Source organism: Emydura macquarii, unplaced genomic scaffold, assembly GCF_026122565.2.
Source record: "Emydura macquarii macquarii isolate MOO-44397 ecotype Brisbane River unplaced genomic scaffold, CSIRO-AGI_Emac_v2 contig_527, whole genome shotgun sequence".
In the NCBI taxonomy this organism is placed as follows: Eukaryota; Metazoa; Chordata; order Testudines; family Chelidae; genus Emydura; species Emydura macquarii.
The window spans coordinates 1304538-1323784 of NW_027130664.1; the positions used below are offsets into that span (position 1 = coordinate 1304538).

At 69.9% G+C, this 19247-nt stretch overlaps 2 protein-coding genes across 2 annotated transcripts in view; both read right to left on the reverse strand.

Annotated features, from left to right (window-relative positions):
• Nucleotides 1-1523: 1523 nt before the first annotated feature.
• Nucleotides 1524-10316, reverse strand: SLC27A3 (solute carrier family 27 member 3). Its single transcript, XM_067539294.1, has 10 exons — nt 9788-10316; nt 7232-7441; nt 6471-6629; nt 5530-5654; nt 4974-5168; nt 4786-4876; nt 4498-4696; nt 3903-4000; nt 3454-3584; nt 1524-2816 (listed from the first exon to the last, which is right to left on the reverse strand). Exons 1-10 carry the CDS (start codon nt 10269-10271, stop codon nt 2640-2642), a joined length of 1869 nt encoding a protein of 622 aa, XP_067395395.1. The 5' UTR covers nt 10272-10316; the 3' UTR covers nt 1524-2639.
• Nucleotides 10317-14399: 4083 nt separating this feature from the next.
• The window catches only part of INTS3 (integrator complex subunit 3), a 71044-nt gene continuing 66196 nt past the window's right edge, over nt 14400-19247 (reverse strand). Inside the window, exons 27-30 of the mRNA XM_067539295.1 lie at nt 17504-17604; nt 16897-16969; nt 16010-16166; nt 14400-15479 (exon numbers count right to left, since the gene is read on the reverse strand). Coding sequence (XP_067395396.1) covers nt 15402-15479; nt 16010-16166; nt 16897-16969; nt 17504-17604 — 409 coding nt within the window. The 3' untranslated portion in view covers nt 14400-15401. The remainder of the gene's footprint in view (nt 15480-16009; nt 16167-16896; nt 16970-17503; nt 17605-19247) is intronic.

Sequence of the window (19247 nt, forward strand, 5' to 3'; positions counted from 1 at the left end):
ACATTGCGGGGTCCAGCCGCAGCCCCGGGGCGATGGTGAGGGGCAGGGAGCCCAGGGAGGGCCGCTGTCCCGGGTGCTGAAGTCTGGCCTGGCACGGCTCGGTGCTGCGAGGCGCACGGGAGTCTCAGGGCCTGGCCCAGGCCCATTAGCCCCGGGCAGCTCCGGGCAGCGGGGGGGGCAGGACTCCTGGGTTCTGTCCCTGGCTTGGGGGGGGGAGTTGACACAATCCCTTTAACCCAGCTCAGCTCCTGAACCCAAAATCCAGCGCCTGGCAGATTTGGGGGCGCGGGGGGCGGGGAGGGACCAGGGCGTGAGGGGCGGGGTCTGGGGACGGGGAGGAGCCGAGGGGGGGGGGGGGCTTTTCCCAGCTTTGAAAACGGCCCCGGCTCCCCCTCGCAGGCAGGCTTCGGCTCTGGGAGCCGCTGTCCCGTATCGACCCGCCCCGCCCCTTAGCTGCGCGCAGGGCCCCCGCGGTTACCCCGGGAGACGCCCCCCCCCCCCCGCCCCATTCACGGTGTCACTTTCACAAGCCGCTGCCCCCATTCACCGGACAAAGGGGCGCGGGGCCGCTGGCCCCTTTATGGCGGGGAGGGGGGAGCGCTGCCCCCTCGCTCCAGCCCCGCCCCTCCCCCTGGCTCTTGGGAAGCGGGGTGTGTGTGTGTGGGGGGGGGAGCCGGATCATCCCCCCCAGCGCCTCAATTCCCTCCCCCCGCCCGCCCCCGATTTAACCGCTCGGGCGGCCGGGCCGGCTTTGTTTATCGGTAGGACCTACACTAACTGCTGCCGCGGGAGCGGTGCCCGTTTGTGGGTGTGGCGGAGGCTTTGGGGAACAGCTGGGGGGGGGGGCCTAGAGTGGGATAAAAGGCGGGGGTGGGTCCATCCTACAGGGCGCCGCGTGGCCGCTTTGTTTTTTGCTCTGCCCCTCCCCCAGCCTGCCCCACCGACCCCTGCCAGCCCCGCCCCGCCGGTGCCCCCCACTCCCTCCCCGCAGCCCCCCGCCAGCCCAGCGCTGGCCAGAGCCGGCTGTGCGGTGCGGACCGGGCGCTCTGTGGGGCGGGGGGGTTCCCGGGTACATGAATTTAGCTGGGCCCCCCCCCCGCCAGGGACTTTCCCGGCATCAAGCGTCTTGGAAACAGGCTCCTCGCAAACCAGCCTGCAGCGCCCTTCAGTGGGGAAACTGAGGAACTGCGGCCTCCGGGGGGGGGGCACTGCCCCCCCACTCACGGCCGCACAACCTCTCCCCCTTCCCCCGGCGCTGAGGCTTTGCTTTCCCCCGAGGGGGAGACGTTTCCTCTCTGGCGCCCCCCACTCCTGCCCCGCAGCCCCCTGTCAAACAAATGGGGGGGTGGGGCTGCTGGGAAGGGGGCAGGGTGTGCACGGGGCTAATCTGGGGACGGCCAAGGTCCAAGTGGCCTTTGCTCATTCGTGGCTCCAGTGGCAGAGAGTTCCACAGGCAGGACCCAGCAAGCAGGCCCCATTCATCTGCAGGGGCTGGGGAGTGGGGAGGGGGCATCTCCATGGAGCCACAGTCACACCCTGGCAGGGCCCAGGTTTGGGGGACACAGCCCTTGCCCTCATGCCTAGCAGGCTGCCAGGGCCGTGGGGGGGGGGGGGGGGAAGAGATCACCATGGCTGGATCTGGGCCCCCCCCCGGGACAGGCCATCCCTGTGCACGAAACTACAGGCCGACAATGCACCGGCAGGTGCTGGGAGCGCAGGGGTGGCACCATCTTCCTGGCCCTGCCCGTCCTGCTACCCCTCGCAGGCCAGCGGGGCACCGACTGGGGGGCACTGAGGATGCTCCAGCCCCCTCCCCAATGGGGCCAAGGCAGGAGCCAGGAGGCCCTTGGGGAGGTGCAAGCGCCCAGCTGAGCCTCTGGGCTCCCTGTGCTTCCCCGGCAGCCTCGGGGAGAGGGGGCCCTAAACCCACTCCTAGGCAGACGAGACCCTCAGCCGTGAAGCACGGCAGGCTGCCCAGCCCGCAGTCTGGGGTCCGAGGCCCCCTGTACCGGGGGAGGGGAGGCTGGGGGGGGGGGGGGTGTCCCAGCTCTGCGGGGGAAGGGGGCACGAGGGAGCAACACACTTTGTTAAAAACCATTTTATTTGCCAAAGAGCATACAAAACCCCCCCGGAGAACGGCTGTGCCCGGGATCCCGGCAGTGAGAGGGGAGGGCACAGCCCAGCAAACCCCACACCCGGCATGGGGCGAGCCAGGAGAGGAGGGCTGAGCTCCTGGCTCCCAGCCCCCCAAGGCAGAGAAGTGGGGCATGGGGTGGGAGGCCCGGGGGACTGGGCGGGGAGGGGTGACAGATGGCAGGAGCGGAGACTCTGGAGGGAAGCGGGGCTGCAACATGGGAAAAAATCCTTCCCTGCAGCCACCTGGGTCCTGTTCCTGCCCCCCAGGCCTGGCCCCCATTCCCCCCCCCCCGAGAGGGGCAGGCAGCTCCCAGGGGCTCCGGCGCCCATAGGTGGCTGGCAACTGGCTGTGGCCCAGCTGCCCCTGAGCACCCCGGTGCGGCCAGGAGACTACAGCTCCCAGCATGCAATGGTGCTGTGCTGAGCATGCTGGGACTTGTAGTCTCCACCGTGGAAGGCAGCGGGGTGACCCCTGCTGGGTGGGGAGCGGGGCGAGGGGGGGGTTATATCCGGACAGCCCCCGAGAGGACGCCCTCCCACAGCTGCGGGCTCAGGGGGACGTAGGACTGCGAGGCGTCGTCCAGCAGGTACAGCGGGTCCGGGAGGCGCCTGGGGTCACAGCCCTCGCTGGCCAGGTGCACCTTGTGCTGCTTGAAGGTGTGCGTCATGGCCAGGCGATCCTGCGGGGAAACGGCGTCAGGCCTCGGCTGGGGGGACCCTCCTGGGGGCAGACATTCCTCCCGGGCCGGGCCGGGCCCGGCCCTGCGGGGAGGGGGGCACTGCGGGGGGCACAGGAGAGGCCCCGGGCTCCCCAGGGAGCGGGGGCTCTATGAGGATGGGGGGGCCACTCCCGAGGGGGGCTGCGCGGGCTGGGGGCTCCTGCTGGATGGTCTGGATTCCTGGACCTTCGCGCCGATGCTTTAAGCCGCCACAGAGCACATCTCGCCACACAGCTCCACCCAACCCCAGCCCCTGCGCTGTGCGCACTGAGGGAGGGCCGGGGGGGCCCTCTGGTGATCTAGGGGGAGGGGCAGTTGCTATGGGTTGTCTGGGCCTTTAATGAGGTGACCCCTGCAGCACCACCTGAATTTGGGATGTTTTTCTACTTCCTGTCCCAAACAGCCCCCCCCATGCCTCACCCCAGAGCCAGCCGCATCTCAGCACCAGGCAAGGGATCCCTGCATAACTAGTCCTTGCGCCTCACCCCAGAGCCAGCTGCATCTCAGCATCCAGTGTCTTGTTTCCGAGCCTTTGACAGAAGAGTCTGGTAGTGTTTGTAGCCTCTCCCCCCCTCCCCCCATGCCTGGCGGGTGTTACCTGCACTCTCAGGAAGCGGGGGCGGGCGTAGGGGGGCAGGAACTCCACCACGTGGCTGTATAGCTGGACCCCATCCAGCTCGCAGCCCGGCTGCAGGACGATGGCTGCCATCCCAGCCCGGCCCTCGTACCCTGGGGGGGGGGGGGAAGCAATGAACACCAGCCAGGTGGGGTAGGGGGCATCACAGGGGGAGCTGGGAGAACCGGGGGGGAGGGGGTGAATCTGTAAGGGGTGGGGCAGGAGGCACTGCCTGTGCTGGGCGGGGGGAGAAGACAGAACCTGCCCCCCCAAGACATTCTCCCTCTGGGCTCCAGGAAGCTGCTCTACCCGCCCCACCCCCCGGCTATACTGGGGAGCCCCTGGCCCCGGGGAAGAAACAGCCTGGGGCTGGATGGGGGAAAGGGGCTGCCACGGCCCCAGGGAACCCCAGTGAGTGGTGGGGGGTGTACCTGGCACGGTGACCCCGTAGACGTTGACTTCCTGCAGCGAGTCCAGCGCAGCCAAGGCCTCCGCCACCTCCGTCGTTGCCACGTTCTCACCCTTCCACCTAGGGGCAGGCGCAGGCCTGAGTGGGGCAGAGCCCCTGAGCCCGGCTGGGGGGATGGGAGGGGGCAGGGAGGCCCTGGGACAAGTCTCCCAGCCGGCTCAGGCTCTGGGCCCGCACGGGGCAGGCCCCTGGGCAGGGCACCCGGCTGAACTGAGGAGGGGCCGAACCCCGAACCCGGCATCCTGCACAAGGGCCTCATCTCGCACGAGGGCCCCGTGCAAAGCCCTGTGATACCAGCAGCGCTGGGCCGCGTCCTTTGGACTGACGCCCTGGGCACCGGCGGGGCGGCCCGTGTGCAGGGCCCTCCAGACAGCGGGGGCTGCTCACCCTGGGGGGGGGATGTGTCTCTGTGAACAGTGGAGGGGGGAGACGCTTGCCCCGGGGGGGCTCTCTGGATGGCAGGGGGGCTGGTTGCCCTGGGGGTGTTTCTGGGCAGTTGGGGGGGGGGGGGAGCTGCTGGCCCTGGGGGGTCTCGCGGCTGCCTGCGGCTCTGGTACCTGTAGGTGTCCCCGGTGCGGTCCCGGAAGTACACGAACTGGGCCGCGTCCTGGGCCATCAGGTCGCCGGTGTTGAAGTAGGTGTCGCCGGGGGCGAAGACGTCGCGGAGCAGCTTGTGCTCCGACAGCTCCCTGCGGCCGGCGTAGCCCAGGAAGGGGCTCTGGGGCGTCACCGGCGAGATCAGCAGCCCGGTCTCGCCTGCGGGGGGGCAGCAGTGAGCGGGGGGGGGGGGAGGGGGCGCGAGACAGCCGGTCCCAGCCCCCCCACGGCCCACCCCCGGCCCTCACCTGGGCTCACCCGCTGGCAGCGCCCGGCCGCATCCCGCACGGGCGCCCCCCGCAGCACGTCGTAGCGCACCAGCTCGAAGGGGGAGAAGAGCTGGAAGAGACGCACGGAGCAGAGCCAGTGAGTCCCCCCCGCAGTGCAGCCGGGGGGGGGCTGTGCCCCCCACAACGCCGTCCCCCGCCCCGCTCACCTTGTAGAGGAAGCTGCCGCGGCCGACGGCCCCCGGGGTGCCGGTGTAGTTGAAGAAGGTGACGTTGCCCTCGGTCATGCCGTACGTCTCCACGATGCGGACGGCCCCGAAGCGCTGCAGGAATTCCCGCCAGACGTCGGGCCGCAGCCCGCTGCCCACGGCCAGGCGCAGGCTGTGGTTCCGTTCCCCGTCCCTCTGGGGTGCGGGGGCTCTGGGTCAGTGACGGGTAGCGCCCCCAGGCCCCCGTATGGGGATAGGTTACCTGTTCAGTAACCCTGCCTTCCAGGGCACCCCCACTCTAACCACTAGACCCCACTCCCTGCCCAGAGCCAGGGTTTGTGCTCACACGGTGCCCCCCCAGCTGCCCCCTTCCACCCCCAGGCTGGCGCGTGCCAGGCGGCGCTCCGGGGTCAGCACCGTTACGAAGGGACTTGGCTCTGCAGCCCGGAGAGCTGGTACAAACCCATCCCAGGGCAGTTCTGCCTGGCCCCAGCCGGGGGCCTGATCCCTGCCCCGGGGCCTGTGCAGCCCCCCTGCCCCGGCCCCTGGCACTGACCTTGGGCTGGTTGATGAGGTAGCGGCACAGCTCCCCAATGTACTGGAGCACGGTCACCTGGTAGCGCCGGCAGTCGTCCCAGAACTGGCTGGCTGAGAACTTCCTCTTCAGCACACACGTGGCACCTGGGGGGGGAGGAAGTGTCCCCAGAGAGCCCCCGAGCCCCCCTGGCCTAGGCACAGGGGCAGCCCCACCACAGATCCCAGCCACTCGCAGCACGCGGGCCAAGCGTGCCAACCCTCCCCGCTCAGGCCACAGCGATACCCGGCTGGGGACAGCACACCTACTGGTCAGAGCAGCCAGGTCACCTGGGCTCCAGCTCCGGGGGGTGCAGTGGGTCAGGGCAGGGGAAGGGCTGGGAGCCAGGACTCCTGGGTTCTCTTCCCAGCTCTGGCACCGAGTCCCAGCCTCTCGCTATGCCTGTACCCCGCCCCCCACGGGAAAGGGCCTGGCGCGCGGGGACGGGAAAAGCGTCACAGATGCCATCCTGGGGATTGCCCGGGAGGATCCCACGCTGGCCGGGGATGAAATCGCTGAGTCCCTGGCCCTGGGTGGGCAGGCACCCCAAGCTCTCTGCCCTGGGACACGGCAGCATCCGCACGGCCACGCCGCGTCCAGCCGGCCCAGGGTCCCATCCTCCAGCAGTGGCCAGAGCCACAGGGCAAATCTTGAGTGATCCGTCCCGTCGCCCTGCCCCAGCTCCTGGCGGTCAGAGGTCACGGGGGCCTACGTCCCCGGCCATCCTGCGAAGGGCCCTTGATGGACCCATCCTCAGGAACTCGGCTCATTCGTTTGTGAACCCAGATACACTCTTGGCCTTCGCAGCCTCCCCTGGACCGAGCCCCGCAGGTCGCTGTGCGGAGACCCTGCCTTGTTCCTTCCCTTGGGCCACCCAGCTGGGACGGTTTCTCCCTTGACGCTGAGCCCCCCCCCGCACTCACCTAACCCGATGCAGCCGACGATGCCCAGCAGGGAGCCCGACATGTGGTACAGGGGCAGCGCCACGTAGATCACGTCCCGGCTGGAGGCTCCCACCAGCTGGTAGAAGCCCAGGCACATGATGGACTTGAGGTGGCTGATGCGGGCAGCCTTGGGCATCCCTGTGGTGGGGGGGACGGGGGACGGACAGGATCACACTGTGCCCCATGCCCCTGCCCATCCCCACAATCCCCCGGCCCCCTTGCGGCGAGAGGACAGGGTGGGGGAACCGGCCGGCAGGGGAAAATGCACAGGGGTGGGGGGTAATGGCTCATTACACTGGGGGGCGCCCTGGGCACACCCCACCCTGGCCTCCTACCCTGAGGGCTGCCCCATAAGTCGCTCCCCTCGAGCCCTGCTTAGCAGCCAGCTGCAGCCCCACCGCTGCCGAGGGGCAGGCGTTTAAAAGTCCCCCTCCCCCCACGGCTGCGGAGCCAGGTGCCCCAAAGCCCCTTCCCCACTGCCCATCCCGCCACGTAACCCAGAGGAGCCCCTCAGGCCCCCGGAGAACCTGGAGCAGGGACTCCTGTACGGTGCCAGGCGTTGGCCCCCAGCCCCTCTGTCTGTGGGGCATGCAGCCAGGACAGATGGTCCCCGAGACCCTGAACCTGCTCCTGCGACCTCGGGGCGTGGGAAGGGGCGGAGGTGGCCGGCCCTGGAGAAAGCCCCCCCCTCCACCCCCCGAGGCCAGCTGAGCAGGGCTGGCGAGGGGGGGGCACCGCACCTGTGGTGCCCGAGGTGAAGATGTAGAGGCAGGTGTCTGTCATGCTGCTGGGCGTGGACAAGTCCCAGGGCACCGGCTCTTCAGATGCTTCCTCCACCAGCTCCTGCAGGTTGGTGACCCCCGGCGGGCAGGGGCCATGGCCCAGCACCCACACCACGATGCCCAGCTCCTGCAGGGTGGGCAGCACGGCTTCCACGGCCTCCCACAGGTCTGCGGAGAGGGGCAGGGGGTGAGGGCCGGGGTGCAGCACCCAGCCGGCCGCAGCCCGGTGGCAAAGTCACGGCCAGCCGGCACTGCCCCCCACGGACCTTCATCTCCCCCACAACCGGCGCAGAGCCCCACACAGCGGCTGAGTCGCAGGCCCCCGCCCGCTGCAGCGCCCGTCGTTAAGGGGAAACGGAAGTCCCGAGCCATGGGCGGGCGGGACCCACAGGCAGGACCCACAGGCGGGACCCACAGGATGGGCCGTCTGGCCAGGACAAAAGGAGGCTGCGGTCCAGCGGGTAGGAGCCGATGGGCAGGGAGGAGAGGGGCCGGGCAGCCCAGGGGGGCCCCACAGCCAGGCCCCACCCCCAGCTCTAGAACCCACCAGTGGGGCAGGGCCCGTGCGCCAGCATTGGCTCAGGGCTAGATCCTGCCCTGCCATTCCTGGTCCCCAGGGGAATCGCTTTGGGGTCCAGCTTGCCCCCTGCAGCAGAGCCGGGTCTTTCTGATGAGCTCCCTGGCGGGTTGCTGCCCCTCCCCGGCGTGGGGCTCAGCTGCCAGTCCCAGCCAGCAGCGGTCGGGCCCCCGGTGGAGCCAGGGCAGGATTCGCACTCGCCGCTCTGGTCTGGCTGTGGCCCCTGCTCCCGCCCCCGCCCCATCTGTTGGATCGTCACCAATTAAACCATCGTTAAACCCCGCTGCCGATGCCAGCGCGCCATCAATTACTGCGATGACTTCCAGCTCGTTAGGCAACGCTGCATTAATTACACATATTGACGTTTTCTGTGTGAACCAAGCTTTTCAGGCCCCGCCTGGTGCAGAGTTTGCAGAACTGGCGCTAACGAGCCCGGCCTGGGGTGAGCAGAAACCCTTCGAAAGCTCCATGTTCACAGCGCAGCAGCACTGGAGGCCTCAGCCGAGATCACGGCTGCCGTGTCAGGCGCTGCACAGAGCTGGGGCTGGCCACGGGGGAGCTCACAGTCCGAATGGACACAAGGCTGCAGGGGGATGCGGAGCAGGGAGGGGACAGGGCAGCAGCAGAGCGGGGGACAGAAACCAACCCCCGTAACCACCACCAGCGGGGCTTTCAGCTGCTCTGGAATTCCAGCCGGAGCCGAGTTTGGGCACAGAAATACCTCCCCCTCCCCCAGCACGGCCCAGCGGCAGCCCAGACTCCAGCACCCAGCCCCAGCCCCGTGGCACCGCAAACACGGCAGCGCATGGGCCCCGGCACCGTCAACAGCATGCGGACACTGGGCCCCAAATCCTGGGCCCCTGCCCACGGTGCAGAGGCTGGCGGCCGCTGTCTCTGGGGCCCTTGGGGAGCCCAGGACACGCGAGAGGCTGGCGACCCTGAGCTGGTGTTGCAGGCCCTGGGGGTGACACAAGGCGCTCCTGGCACTGCAGGACAGGGCCCAGGCATACTTTTTTCAGGCCCAGCACGAACTTGTAACACGGGCCCCCTCCCACACACATACCCACGGGGGTTGCAGCCTGGGCCAGGCCCCCAGGGCTTCCGGGACCCAGTAAAATGAACCTTTTCCCCCCCATGTGGGGGCCCTGCCACAGGGTCTGGGGCACTCAGAGACACGCCCTGAGGATCGGGGTTCCCGGCCACCCCGCAGGGCTGGGATGTGCTTCCAGGCCGAGGGTTTCGCAGGGGCCTAGTGACTTCGGGGCCCAGCCCGAGATGCCGCAGAGGGGCCTGAGTTTTCAGCCAGCGCTGACGCCGGCACGCAGGGGGCCAGGCCCCGCCAAGGTGCCTCCGCTGGGGAGCCCAGAGCCACTTCGGAAACCCCGGGCTAGAGAGCCGGCCTGTGCCCAGCCGGTGGCACCGGGCGCCTGGGCCTCGGGCCCTGCCGTGTGAGGCGTTCGTGTGACTGGCCCGCGGCCCCTTCCTGACCCAAACTGCCCAGCAGGAACCAAGTCACCAGACGGGTCCCAGCCCGAGCCGCGGGCGGACGCGATCCCAGAGCGCCCGGCTCCTGCCTGGCACCCGGCACCCAGCTGCCACCCGGGTTTGGGATTGGGCTGGGGGGGGCGCCTGACATGCCAGGCTGGGGAAAGAGCCGGTCCAGCCCCTCGGCCAGTGCCGGGCCCCGAGTCCATCAGCAGGGAGCGGAGATCCGGCGGTGCCGCCCCTGACCCCCCAGCCCAGGGCGAGGAGGTGTCACGGCGAAGGTGTCTGCACGCACCGCTCCTGGGAACCCCCCGGCCACCCCGCGCCGCTGCGCCTGGGGGGGGCCCCAGAGACTCACAGCCCGCCCCGGGCCCCTCCGTCCCTCCACCCCGCGCCCCTCCACCCACCTCCCGGCCCCGCGCGCCCCAGGCCCCCGCGCGCCCCGCACTCACCGCGCGCCACCAGCAGCGCCCGGGCCCCGCAGCCGCGCAGGCAATGCAGCAGCGCCCGGCGGCGCAGGCCGGTGCCCAGGAAGGCGGGCGCCACCCCCAGCTTGGCCAGCCCCAGCCAGGCCCAGACGAAGGCCGGCTCGTTGCCCACCAGCAGCGCCACGGTCTGGCCGGGCCGCAGGGGCCCCCCGGGGCCGCGCCAGGCGCGCAGCGCGTTGGCCACCCGCCGGCTGGCCCGCTCCGCCTGCCCGTAGCTCCAGCGCCGCTCCTCGAAGCGCAGGAAGGGCCGCTCCGGGGCCGCCCGCGCCAGGCAGGCGACGCGCTGCGCCAGGCTGGAGCCCCCCGGCCCGGCGGCCCGCAGCAGCCGGCGGCGGCACAGCAGCGCCCGCAGCAGGAAGGCCAGGTCCGGCCACAGGTGCGGCCAGCGCCGCCGCTGCAGACACAGGAGCGCGGCCAGCGCCGCCGCCACCGCCCCGGCCAGGTACATGGCGGGCTGCAGCGAGCCGCAGCCGCAGCCGGAGCCGGAGCCGGGCGGACGGGGCGCGGGGCGGGGAGAGGCCAGGCCAGGCCCCCGCGGGGCAGGGCGGGGCGGGGCGGGGCAGGCGTCTGCGCGCCCCCGGGCCGGGGAGGAGGAGGCAGGAGCTGGCCCAGGAGAGGGGCCCCGCCCTGCCCCCGGATCCCGGCCCGCGGGGGCTGGTTCCCCGCTGTGGAGCGTCCCGGGGGAGCCGGGGGACCCCTGCCCTGGGCGTGCGGGAGCCTTGCCCGTCCGGCTCCCGGCCAGCCCGCGGCTCCCTCCACCTCCCTGGCTCGCTGCCCTCCAGCCGGACCCGGCTCGTTGCACGAAGACGGCAGAAAACGCGAGTGGGACTCGTGGGAAGCGAAGGTCGCCTGCGAAGCGCAGCCCCCGAGGCCCGTCCCTTGGCCGACAGGCCCCTGCCGCCTCCCCGCCCTGCCCCAGCGCTGCACGGCCAGGCGGGCAGGGACCCTCCTTCCATGCGGCCGAGTTCGCGGGCGGCATCGTGCCAGGGGCCCTGGCTTGCCCAGACCCCCCCCCATGTCTCTCTGTCCCTCCGCCTGCCTCCTCCTGTCCGGACGTCCCCGCAGTCACCTCAGGGGCCCTTGGCTCCACGTGCCCGTCATTGCACCCTGCCCTGCTCTGCCGGCTTAGGGCTGCTCCCTTGACCTGCCTGTGACCCTCCATTGCCAACAGCCACCCACGGCTCCTGGCCCCCTAGCCCCACGTCCGCCCCACCAGGACGCTGGTGCCCCGTGCGACAGGCGCTGCTGTGAGGGACGGGTACGGACATGCCAGGCCCAGGAGAGCCCTGTAACCCGTACGGCACCCCGTGCCCTCTGCCCCGGGCACCAGGCGCCCTGGGGCCACAGGAGCTTGGCTCCAGGTATTTAACCCCCCCGCCCCCCCATTGCTTTAGCATCCCCCTCCCTTTGGGCTGGGCGGGGGGGGGACAGGCACAGGGTCTGAGCAGGGGCTGCCGCAGGACAGAGCTGCCCCCCCGGGAGCAGCACCCGGACACGGCAGCCCTGCGCCTGGTCGCCCGGGGCAGGGACCGTCTCCCACTCGTGGTGCGCTGGGCCCTGCTCTCCCCCTGGCTCCAGGCTGTTTGTCTGTCTGCTGGCGGGCGGGCGGGCAGCCAGGCGCTGGCGGCGCAGCGAAGCTGGCTGGAGAGCTGCCCCCGCGGCGCAGGCTGGGCTGAGCTGGGATCCTGGCTGTGCTCCAGCCCTCGCCCCGGCCGATCCCGGCCCCTCACCCACCCCGCGCTGTGCACAAACAGCCCCTGCACCATCCACAGCTGCTCGGCGGGCCTGGCGCCCGGCCCTGCGAGTCCACGGAAGGCGGGGAACGGTGCCCGGCTCCTGCCCAGCCGGCCTGGGGACTCCCTCCTGCTCCGGGGCGAAGCGCAGCCTTTGCCCAGCTCCTCCATGACAAATCTCCGGCTGACGCCCGGCTCACGCCTGGGGGTGCGGCTCTGACTCCCTGCTCCCGGGCTGGGGTCTGCGCTTTGCCTCTTGGCTCCAGGAGGCCAAGTGACCCCGAGGGCAACAGAGGGATCCCCACGAGCGCGGGGCTTGCTCTCACGCCACGGCACCCAGCGGGTGTGCAGCACGTGCTGGGGTAGCTGTGGCAGGCCCGGGCCCAGCGCCCGTGGTCTGCTGGTGACACGCTTACTCCTCTTCTCTCCTGCCCCAGGTGTTTGCAGGCGGCCTGTGCAGCCTCCCCCCAGGCAGGCGCTGCGCACGCGGACCCGGACACCCCCGGCCTGCCCGGGAAGAGCCGTGGTCCGGCCTCCTGTCCTGACCCTCTCAGCCCCAGACCGGCTTTGCAGGGAGAAGGGGGCTGGGAAGTGAAAAATTCCTTCCCCGTCTGGGCCGGCCGACAAGCCGCAGCTCGTCCGGGGGGGCCGCCAGCCTCCAAGAATAAAGCGCTCGCCGTGGCCCGCTCCCTCCTGCGGGGTGGGGCGGCTCAGAGCAGGGCTGAGCCGGAGATGGCGGCCAAGGCATTTCTCCTGCCGCGTTCCCAACATCTGCTGCTCGGCGGAGAAACAGGCAGGGGGCGGGAGCTGGAATTCCTGGGGCCTGGCGCTAAAAGCAGAGGAAATCGGGGAAGGCTGGGCAGCGTCTAGAGCTGGAGGCGGCGAGAGAACCGGCTGCGGCCGTCGCTGCTGGAGGAGCTGGGTCAGAGGCCCCTGACCTCAGGGCCTCAGCCCCTCCGCAGAACAGAAAAGAGCCGTTTAATAAGGGGGGGAGGGACCCGGCCTTGGCTTGGGACATGCCGCACGCAGGATTCACACACACAAACCCCCACCCCAGGGCCCGTGGGGCGGCTGCCTTTGCCCCAGGTTCCCGTCCGGCAACCAGCCGTCCTTTGCTGTGCCCCCGCCCAGCCGCTGTCCTTAGTGGGGGCAGACCCAGAGTCTCGCGGCACCGCTGCGGCCTTCAGCCCCCACCCGGCTGGCGAAGGGAGGAAGGCGGCACCTCGCCGGCTCCGCCGCCCGGCCAGGGGCTCTGCTCCGCTGGCGCCTCCGAGACCGGCTGCTCCTGAGGTTCCCCCAGCTCCCTGGTCCCGTCTACACCAGCAGAACCTGTGGAAACCCCCCCGAGCGTCGTGCGTTTTGCCGGCTCCAGCGCTCGTGGGCACAGCGCCACGTGGGGAAAGCGGCTCCCGCCCATGTAGGCGGGTTGAGGCCATTGGCGGGAGAGCTGCCCCCCGGTGCCGTAAGGCAGCTACGCGCGCTCGCCCACGGGCCCCGGGCGGTCAGCGGCTGACCCCAGTGCCCGCAGCTGGGCAGCAGCTTGGCCCCCGGGATTCAGCCCTAACGATCCCCTAACGACACCAGAGCCTCCGCAGGGAGCCCGAAGGAGCGCCAGCTTTGACCGGTGGGAAGGGGCAGGTTACGCCAGGCCTGGGACTCTCCGGCAGAGCCCAGGTCCCGGCAGGGACACCTGGCCTCACCCCGTCTTTCACGGGCCGGGCGCCCACTCCGCCGGCTCTGGCGACGGGCCCAGTCAGCGCAGGGCGGCTGATTCCCCGTTCCCTTGCCCCTGTGTCCAGTGAAAGGACTTCGTGCCGCGCTTTGTACCCCAGCACCAGCAGCCCAGCTCTGTCTGCCGGATCCCGGCACCGTGGGGGTGTTCGTGCCCGAAGCTCGCACGGCCGGTGGAGCCCATTCGGATCCTGCTTGCACATGGGCCTTTGGGGCCTCCCCCCACGTGTTCCTTCACTGCCCCCCCGGCCCAGATCCTCCTTGTACCTGGGCCTAACACTGGCCCAGGCAGCCCCTGCCCACCCCGCAGCGGGAGAGGCAGCCGTGCCCATCACCCACACAGGTGCTGGCAGTGAGCTGGGCACCTTCTTTCCCGTCACAGCTGGGCAGGGCAGCGGAAGGGGGGCGGTAGAGCCGCCCTAGTGACTGCTGGCTAGCAACGGGGCTGCGACCCATGGCTCCCTGGCACCAGGCAGTGCCCTCGGACGTGCCTGCCCCGCTCACAGGCAGCGCCGAGCCTGGCCTCGTTTCTACACCGCTTGCCACGGCAGTGGCCTTTCCCGCGCTCGTCTCCCGTGCGTTTCAAACCGTGAGAGCAGGGCCCCGGCCGCCAGGACTGCGCGGTCTATCCCCGGCGCTGGGAATGGGGGGTCTAGTGGTTAGAGCAGGGGCCAGGACACCAGGGTCGATCCCCAGTGCTGGGAATGGGGGGTCTAGTGGTCAGAGCAGGGCCCAGGACACCAGGGTCTATCCCCAGTGCTGGGAGTGGGGGATCTAGTGGTCAGAGCAGGGGGCCGGCAGCCAGGATGCCTGTTTTGTTCCCAGCTCTGCTACTGACTCTGCATGACCTTGGGCAAGTCTCCGCCAGCTGCCCCGGCTTTCCCCGGGGAGGACGACGCTCTCCGGCCTGGCCCCAGGGGTCAGGTCTGCAGGGGATGGCACAGCTGGCAGCTGCTCGGCCGGCGGGACTGACCCACCACCGGGGAGCTGCTTTGGGGGGCAGAAAAGAGCCATTCAGGTGAATACCCAGGGAACAGGCCCCCCCAGAGGCAGACGACGCCTGTCCCCGCGCCAGCCGCCCCCCCGGCACAAACCACCAGGCACAACGGGCACTTTGTACAAAACAGTTGGACAGTTTTATTGTATTTTTAAAAACACTTTAAAAGCCGACGTCTCTGGGGAAAGTTTAAAACAATCAGCGTCTCCTCCTGGCCGCCCGGTTTTTGAACAGTTCTGCCGAGCAGGCGTCTCGAGGCACCGGTTTGGCCCATTCAGGTGGGGTCTGCTCCTTCTCCCCAGCTTGGGGGCCCGGCTCGGAGGGCAGGGCAGAGATCGGGGGGTGGGGGGAGGGCAGTGGCTACTCGCGGGGTTTGTCTCTTTTCAGAAGCCAAGCCCCAGCCCGCCCCGCTAGCAGTGATGGCACGGGGAGCTGGTCTCTGCCAGGGCCGGGTGAGCCGCACTGGGGCAGGGCCTGCTCCGGGTCCAAGGCTCCAGGCTGTGGCAAAGGTCGCAGGTGGGAACTAGCCCATGGCCTGCAGGGGCAGGGAATGATGGGCAGGTGCCCCAGGCAGCTGTCTGCCCAGGGCAGGCCCTGGCACCTGGTGGGCCCGGAGTTCCCTGCTGGTTTCCTAGGCCATCCCCTCCCGGAAGCATCTCGGAGCAGCAGGCCAGTTCTCACTGTTTATTTACATTTCTCATATGAAAACAGGAGGCGCTTGACACAGCCGGGCTGGTTCCTGTCCAGCCACCTGCTGCTGGAGTGGTCTCTGCTGCCCCCTCGCCGGGATGTGCCCCTCGGCCTGACGAGAGCAGGGGCTGGCGCCCGGATGCCTCGCAGAGGGGCACTCGCTCCAGCCAGTCGCCCCAGAACCGCAGCTAAAAAGGGACTAAAAAGTCAAGTCCGGTGGGGCTGGGGTGGCTGCGGGGGGGAGGGGGGGCCGCAGTCCCATGCTGGGTGCAGACAGCACGCCTCGCTCGCCCCGGGCCCCCGCCTTGGGGCGGCTTGTGCCCAGCTGCTCCTGAACCACCAGGGGCTGCTGCCATACAAAGACTTCCCGAGTTGCTGCCGGCCGGCCCGGCGGGGCCAGGGTGGAGCCAGGCACGGGCCGCGCCCCTCAGTCACTGTCGGAGCCCACGGCGGAGGAGCCTTTCCGCTTCCGTTTGGTGGCTTTGGGCTTGGTGTCCTCTTCCTCCTGAAAGGGAGCGCAGGGGCAGCCGTCACGGGGCTGCTGGCTGAGCCGAGGGGCTGGCTGGGCTGGGCAGGGCAGGGCAGGGGGCACAGGGGATGAAAGCCGGGAGGAGGGGCAGGACCTGCTAGGGGGTAGCGTCACAGGCGCTGCCAGCTGGGTTGAGGGGCTGGGCACAGCGGATGGGAGCCGGGACGAGGGGCAGGGCCTGGTCACGTCAGATCCTTGCCCCACTGCACAGGGCTGTGGCAGAGCTGCACGGTGGGGAGGGGCCCTGTGTCCAGGAGCCGGCAGGCTGAGGGCAGTGCCCGCCTGTCCCCGCCAGGGACGGAAGCGAAGGGGTGACGGGAGCCCACCCAGGAAAAGAACTAGTGAGAGCACGGGGGCCCCGCTCAGCGCGCCCCAGCCCCGCCTGGGAGCTCCAGTGGGGCGAGGGGTCCCGGAGGTGCCAGCCCCCCTCACTCCGTGGCCGGGGCCCCATGTGGTGCCGGCACCCAGCCCCCCGGCTGGCGTGGCGCCCCGGGGGCGGCGCTCACCGAAGCGCTGCTGGAGGCAGACTCCTCCTCGTGGTTGGCCGGCTGGGCAGCGTTCTTCCGGCTGCGGGGGCTGGACAGCGCGGCCTTCCGGCGGCTCTTCAGGGGCTTGCTGGAGGAGTCCTCGTACTCCTCCGCCAGGGAGAAGAGGTCGCTGAACCTGGACCGAGAGCAAGCAGGGCACGGTCAGACTCCAAGGTTGGGTTGGGGTTGAACCCTCCCTGCCTGCTCTGAATCTCGCTGGATGGGGCAATTCAGGTCCAGATCACCTACCCCCCACCCACAGCCCCTCAGCTCCACTAGCTCCCCAGCCCCACATCTGCTCGGCCCCCCATGGGCCCGCGCCAGCCTGGCTCTGCTCCCTCCTGGCCTCTGGTGCCGCCTGGGTTCTCTGGACAACCCCCCTCACCCTTCCCAGTGCGTCCTGCTCACCCCGGACTCCAGAGACAGGCAAAGGCCAGGCCGGCACTCAGCCTGCGTCCCTGGGGCTCATCTCGACCCGGGAGGGGAGGAGACGCCTGCCCTGGTGTGGTTTGAGCAGCTAAGCCGAGCCAGCAGCACGTTTCCCTGGGCCAGGCTTGGAGACCTGCTGCCCCCCTCCCAGGGCCCGGAGCCCAGAGCAGAGCCGAGCCGAGCCACCAGGCCCCAGTAGCAACATGCCGAGCAATGCCGCAGGGAGCCGCTGGACCAGCCGGGCCCATGCAGGCTGGGGCAGGCTGTGGGAGGGGGCTGGGCGGGAACTGGCTCTAAGGACCCCCCCCGGATCTCAAAGAGTTTATGGCGGAAACGCGTCTCTTGCAAAGCGGGGCCTTCCCACCACACCGAACGCGTCACTGCGTGGTGCCCCGGGGCCGTGGCAGCGAGCGGCTTGGTGAGGTGGCTGCACTTACTTCATCTTGTGAGCTTCGTCGCAGCTGGCCTGGACGTGCTGCAGCGCCTGCAGGATCGGCGTTTGGCTGAAAACTGGCCAGCAAGGAGAGGAAAAGCCAGTCAGAGCCCTGCCCGGCAGGCTCCACGTCCCTGGGGCATGGGCCGCTGCTGGGTCCCACCCGTCAGGCTCCAGCCCATCTCCGGCCTGGGTTCCCCTACAGGGCTGGGTAACTGCGGGGGGAGGAACAGGCCGAGCCCCGAGGTGCAGGATCCCGGCACAGCGGGTGAAGGACGCGCTCGCCCCAGCAGGCGCCTGGATGCTCTGCCCAGGCCCGTGGGCTGCTAGGTCCCTTCCAGACTCGGCTGCCCCTAACCAGTGACTCCATGGGGGGAAGGGGAGGCAGTGCCCCTCCCGCTGGGCAGCCATGGTGCCAAGAAAGGAAACTGCTGCGGGTCTTTCCCGCCCATCAGCCACCCCCACCCTGCAGCGGCTCCAGGCACAGGCCATGAGCTGAGCCGTTTGCTTCCAGGGGCCTGGCTCTGATCCGGCTCAGGGGCAGTTCCGAGCACAGCCCGGAAACCCACCGCCCCCAGTCCTGCCCACGGCCCGGCGCCGGCGGTACGCACAGTTCTGTTTGGTGTTGGTCAGGTTGAGCCGCAGGTTGTCCAGATGCTCCAGGATCTGCTCGAGCGTCAGCTGGGCCAGTTTGCTGCTGGAGCTGCGCAAGCTAAGGGCAGGACAAGGAGCCGGTTAGACGCGGGGCGCTGGGCACCGGAGCCAGCCCGGCACAGAGCATGAGGCTGGTGCCAGCAGAGCGCTCTGTGCGCCGCGGGGAGCCCCCGCCCGGCCTTCGTAATGGGGCCCCCCTCGCCAGGAGACTGGCGGGCGCTCGTCTCACAGGCTATGGCGGAGCCAGGCCCCACGGGGGCAGAGCTCTTGGGGGACACGGTGCTGCCCCTGCTTGCTTGGACAGCAGGCGCTGCAGGAGCCCCGAGCCAGAGACGTTGTGGGGGGTGAGGCGGGCTCAGAGCCAGGCAGGGGGAGCCCAGGGCTGGGGCATGTGGGGACGAGGAGGCTCTTCTGATCCCAGCTCTTGCACATTCCCAGAGGCGGCTCCACCCCAGCAAGCGTGGCACAAATCCTGCCCGGGTGCTCAGTCTCTGCCCCTGGCCAGTCCCCCCCAGCAGGGCCCCAGTGCCCTGGGCCGAACTCCCGCCATGAAGGTCACCTGCGCTGAGCCGGGCTGTGAGGACGCTGTGTTTGCCGGGCCAGCGGCCTGGGCACTGGGGCTGCAGGGGCTCAGCTGGCTGGCAAAGCTCGTTAGCTGGGATTAGACCTGCCGGCTTACGGGGCTCCGGAAAATAATGAAAGAGCCTCAGCCTCCTCCTCTGAAAGGCTAATGCCCGTGGGGAGATGGAAACCAGCGGATGGATTTGGAGATTTCCAGACAAACCCCTCCTCCGGCGAGGAGAGAAGAATGGAGGTGGGGGGGCTGTGAATGTGGGGGGGGGGGGACCATCTTTCTGTTCTTTGGCTGTACAACACTGAGCACGACGGGTCCGGGCGTGGGCCTGCCATCCAGACACTAAATGCGGCATGAAAGTGTGTGGGGGGAGGGGGTCTAGGGCAGCCTCTGTGGAACAGGGAATTTGCCATTTACCCCCTGCCCATGGGGCGCAAGCACAGCGTGCAGGACACGGAGCCAGATTTCCAGAGCAGCACTGCCCTGAACCAACACACACAGCCCCTGGCATCCCTTGGACCGGGGGAACAAGGCCGGTGAGTGGCCAAGCTGGGAGCCGGCAGAGCCCACTCAGTCTGTGGAAAGGGCCGGGCCGCGGCAGCGGGCTGCAGGGAACGGGCTGAAGGCAGGAGAGGGGCACCAGAGAAGCGGGGGGACAGCCACACTCAAAGCAGACGACGGCTTCCTTCCCGCAGGCTGAGGCGAGTCCTGCTGGCGCAGGCGCCGCGCTGCCTGGGGAGCGAGAGTCCACCCCGGGGCAGAACCCGGCAGGCCGGCGCCGCGCCCAGCACTGCGGGCAGACAAGAGCCTCCTCGTGCTCCTTAGCTGGTGGGCTTCTTGGCCGGCTGGCAGCCAGGCTATGGAGTGAGAAGGTGCCGGCGCTGGCACGTGCCGACCCTCACCAAGCACCGGGGGGAGCTGGAGCCCTGGGCTCGGATCTGACCCCGACTGCTTCCGACTGGGCCAGGAGAGGCAGCCTGGAGCGGGGCCAGCCCCTGCAGCGAGAAGCCCTTCTGCTCTGGCTCACGGAGCCAGCAGGATCTGGGCCGCAGTTCGCCAGCAGTGGCAGACACCTACCCCCTTCTAACAGCTCCGTCTGTTCCTCTGAGAGGCCCCGGAGCCTGGCC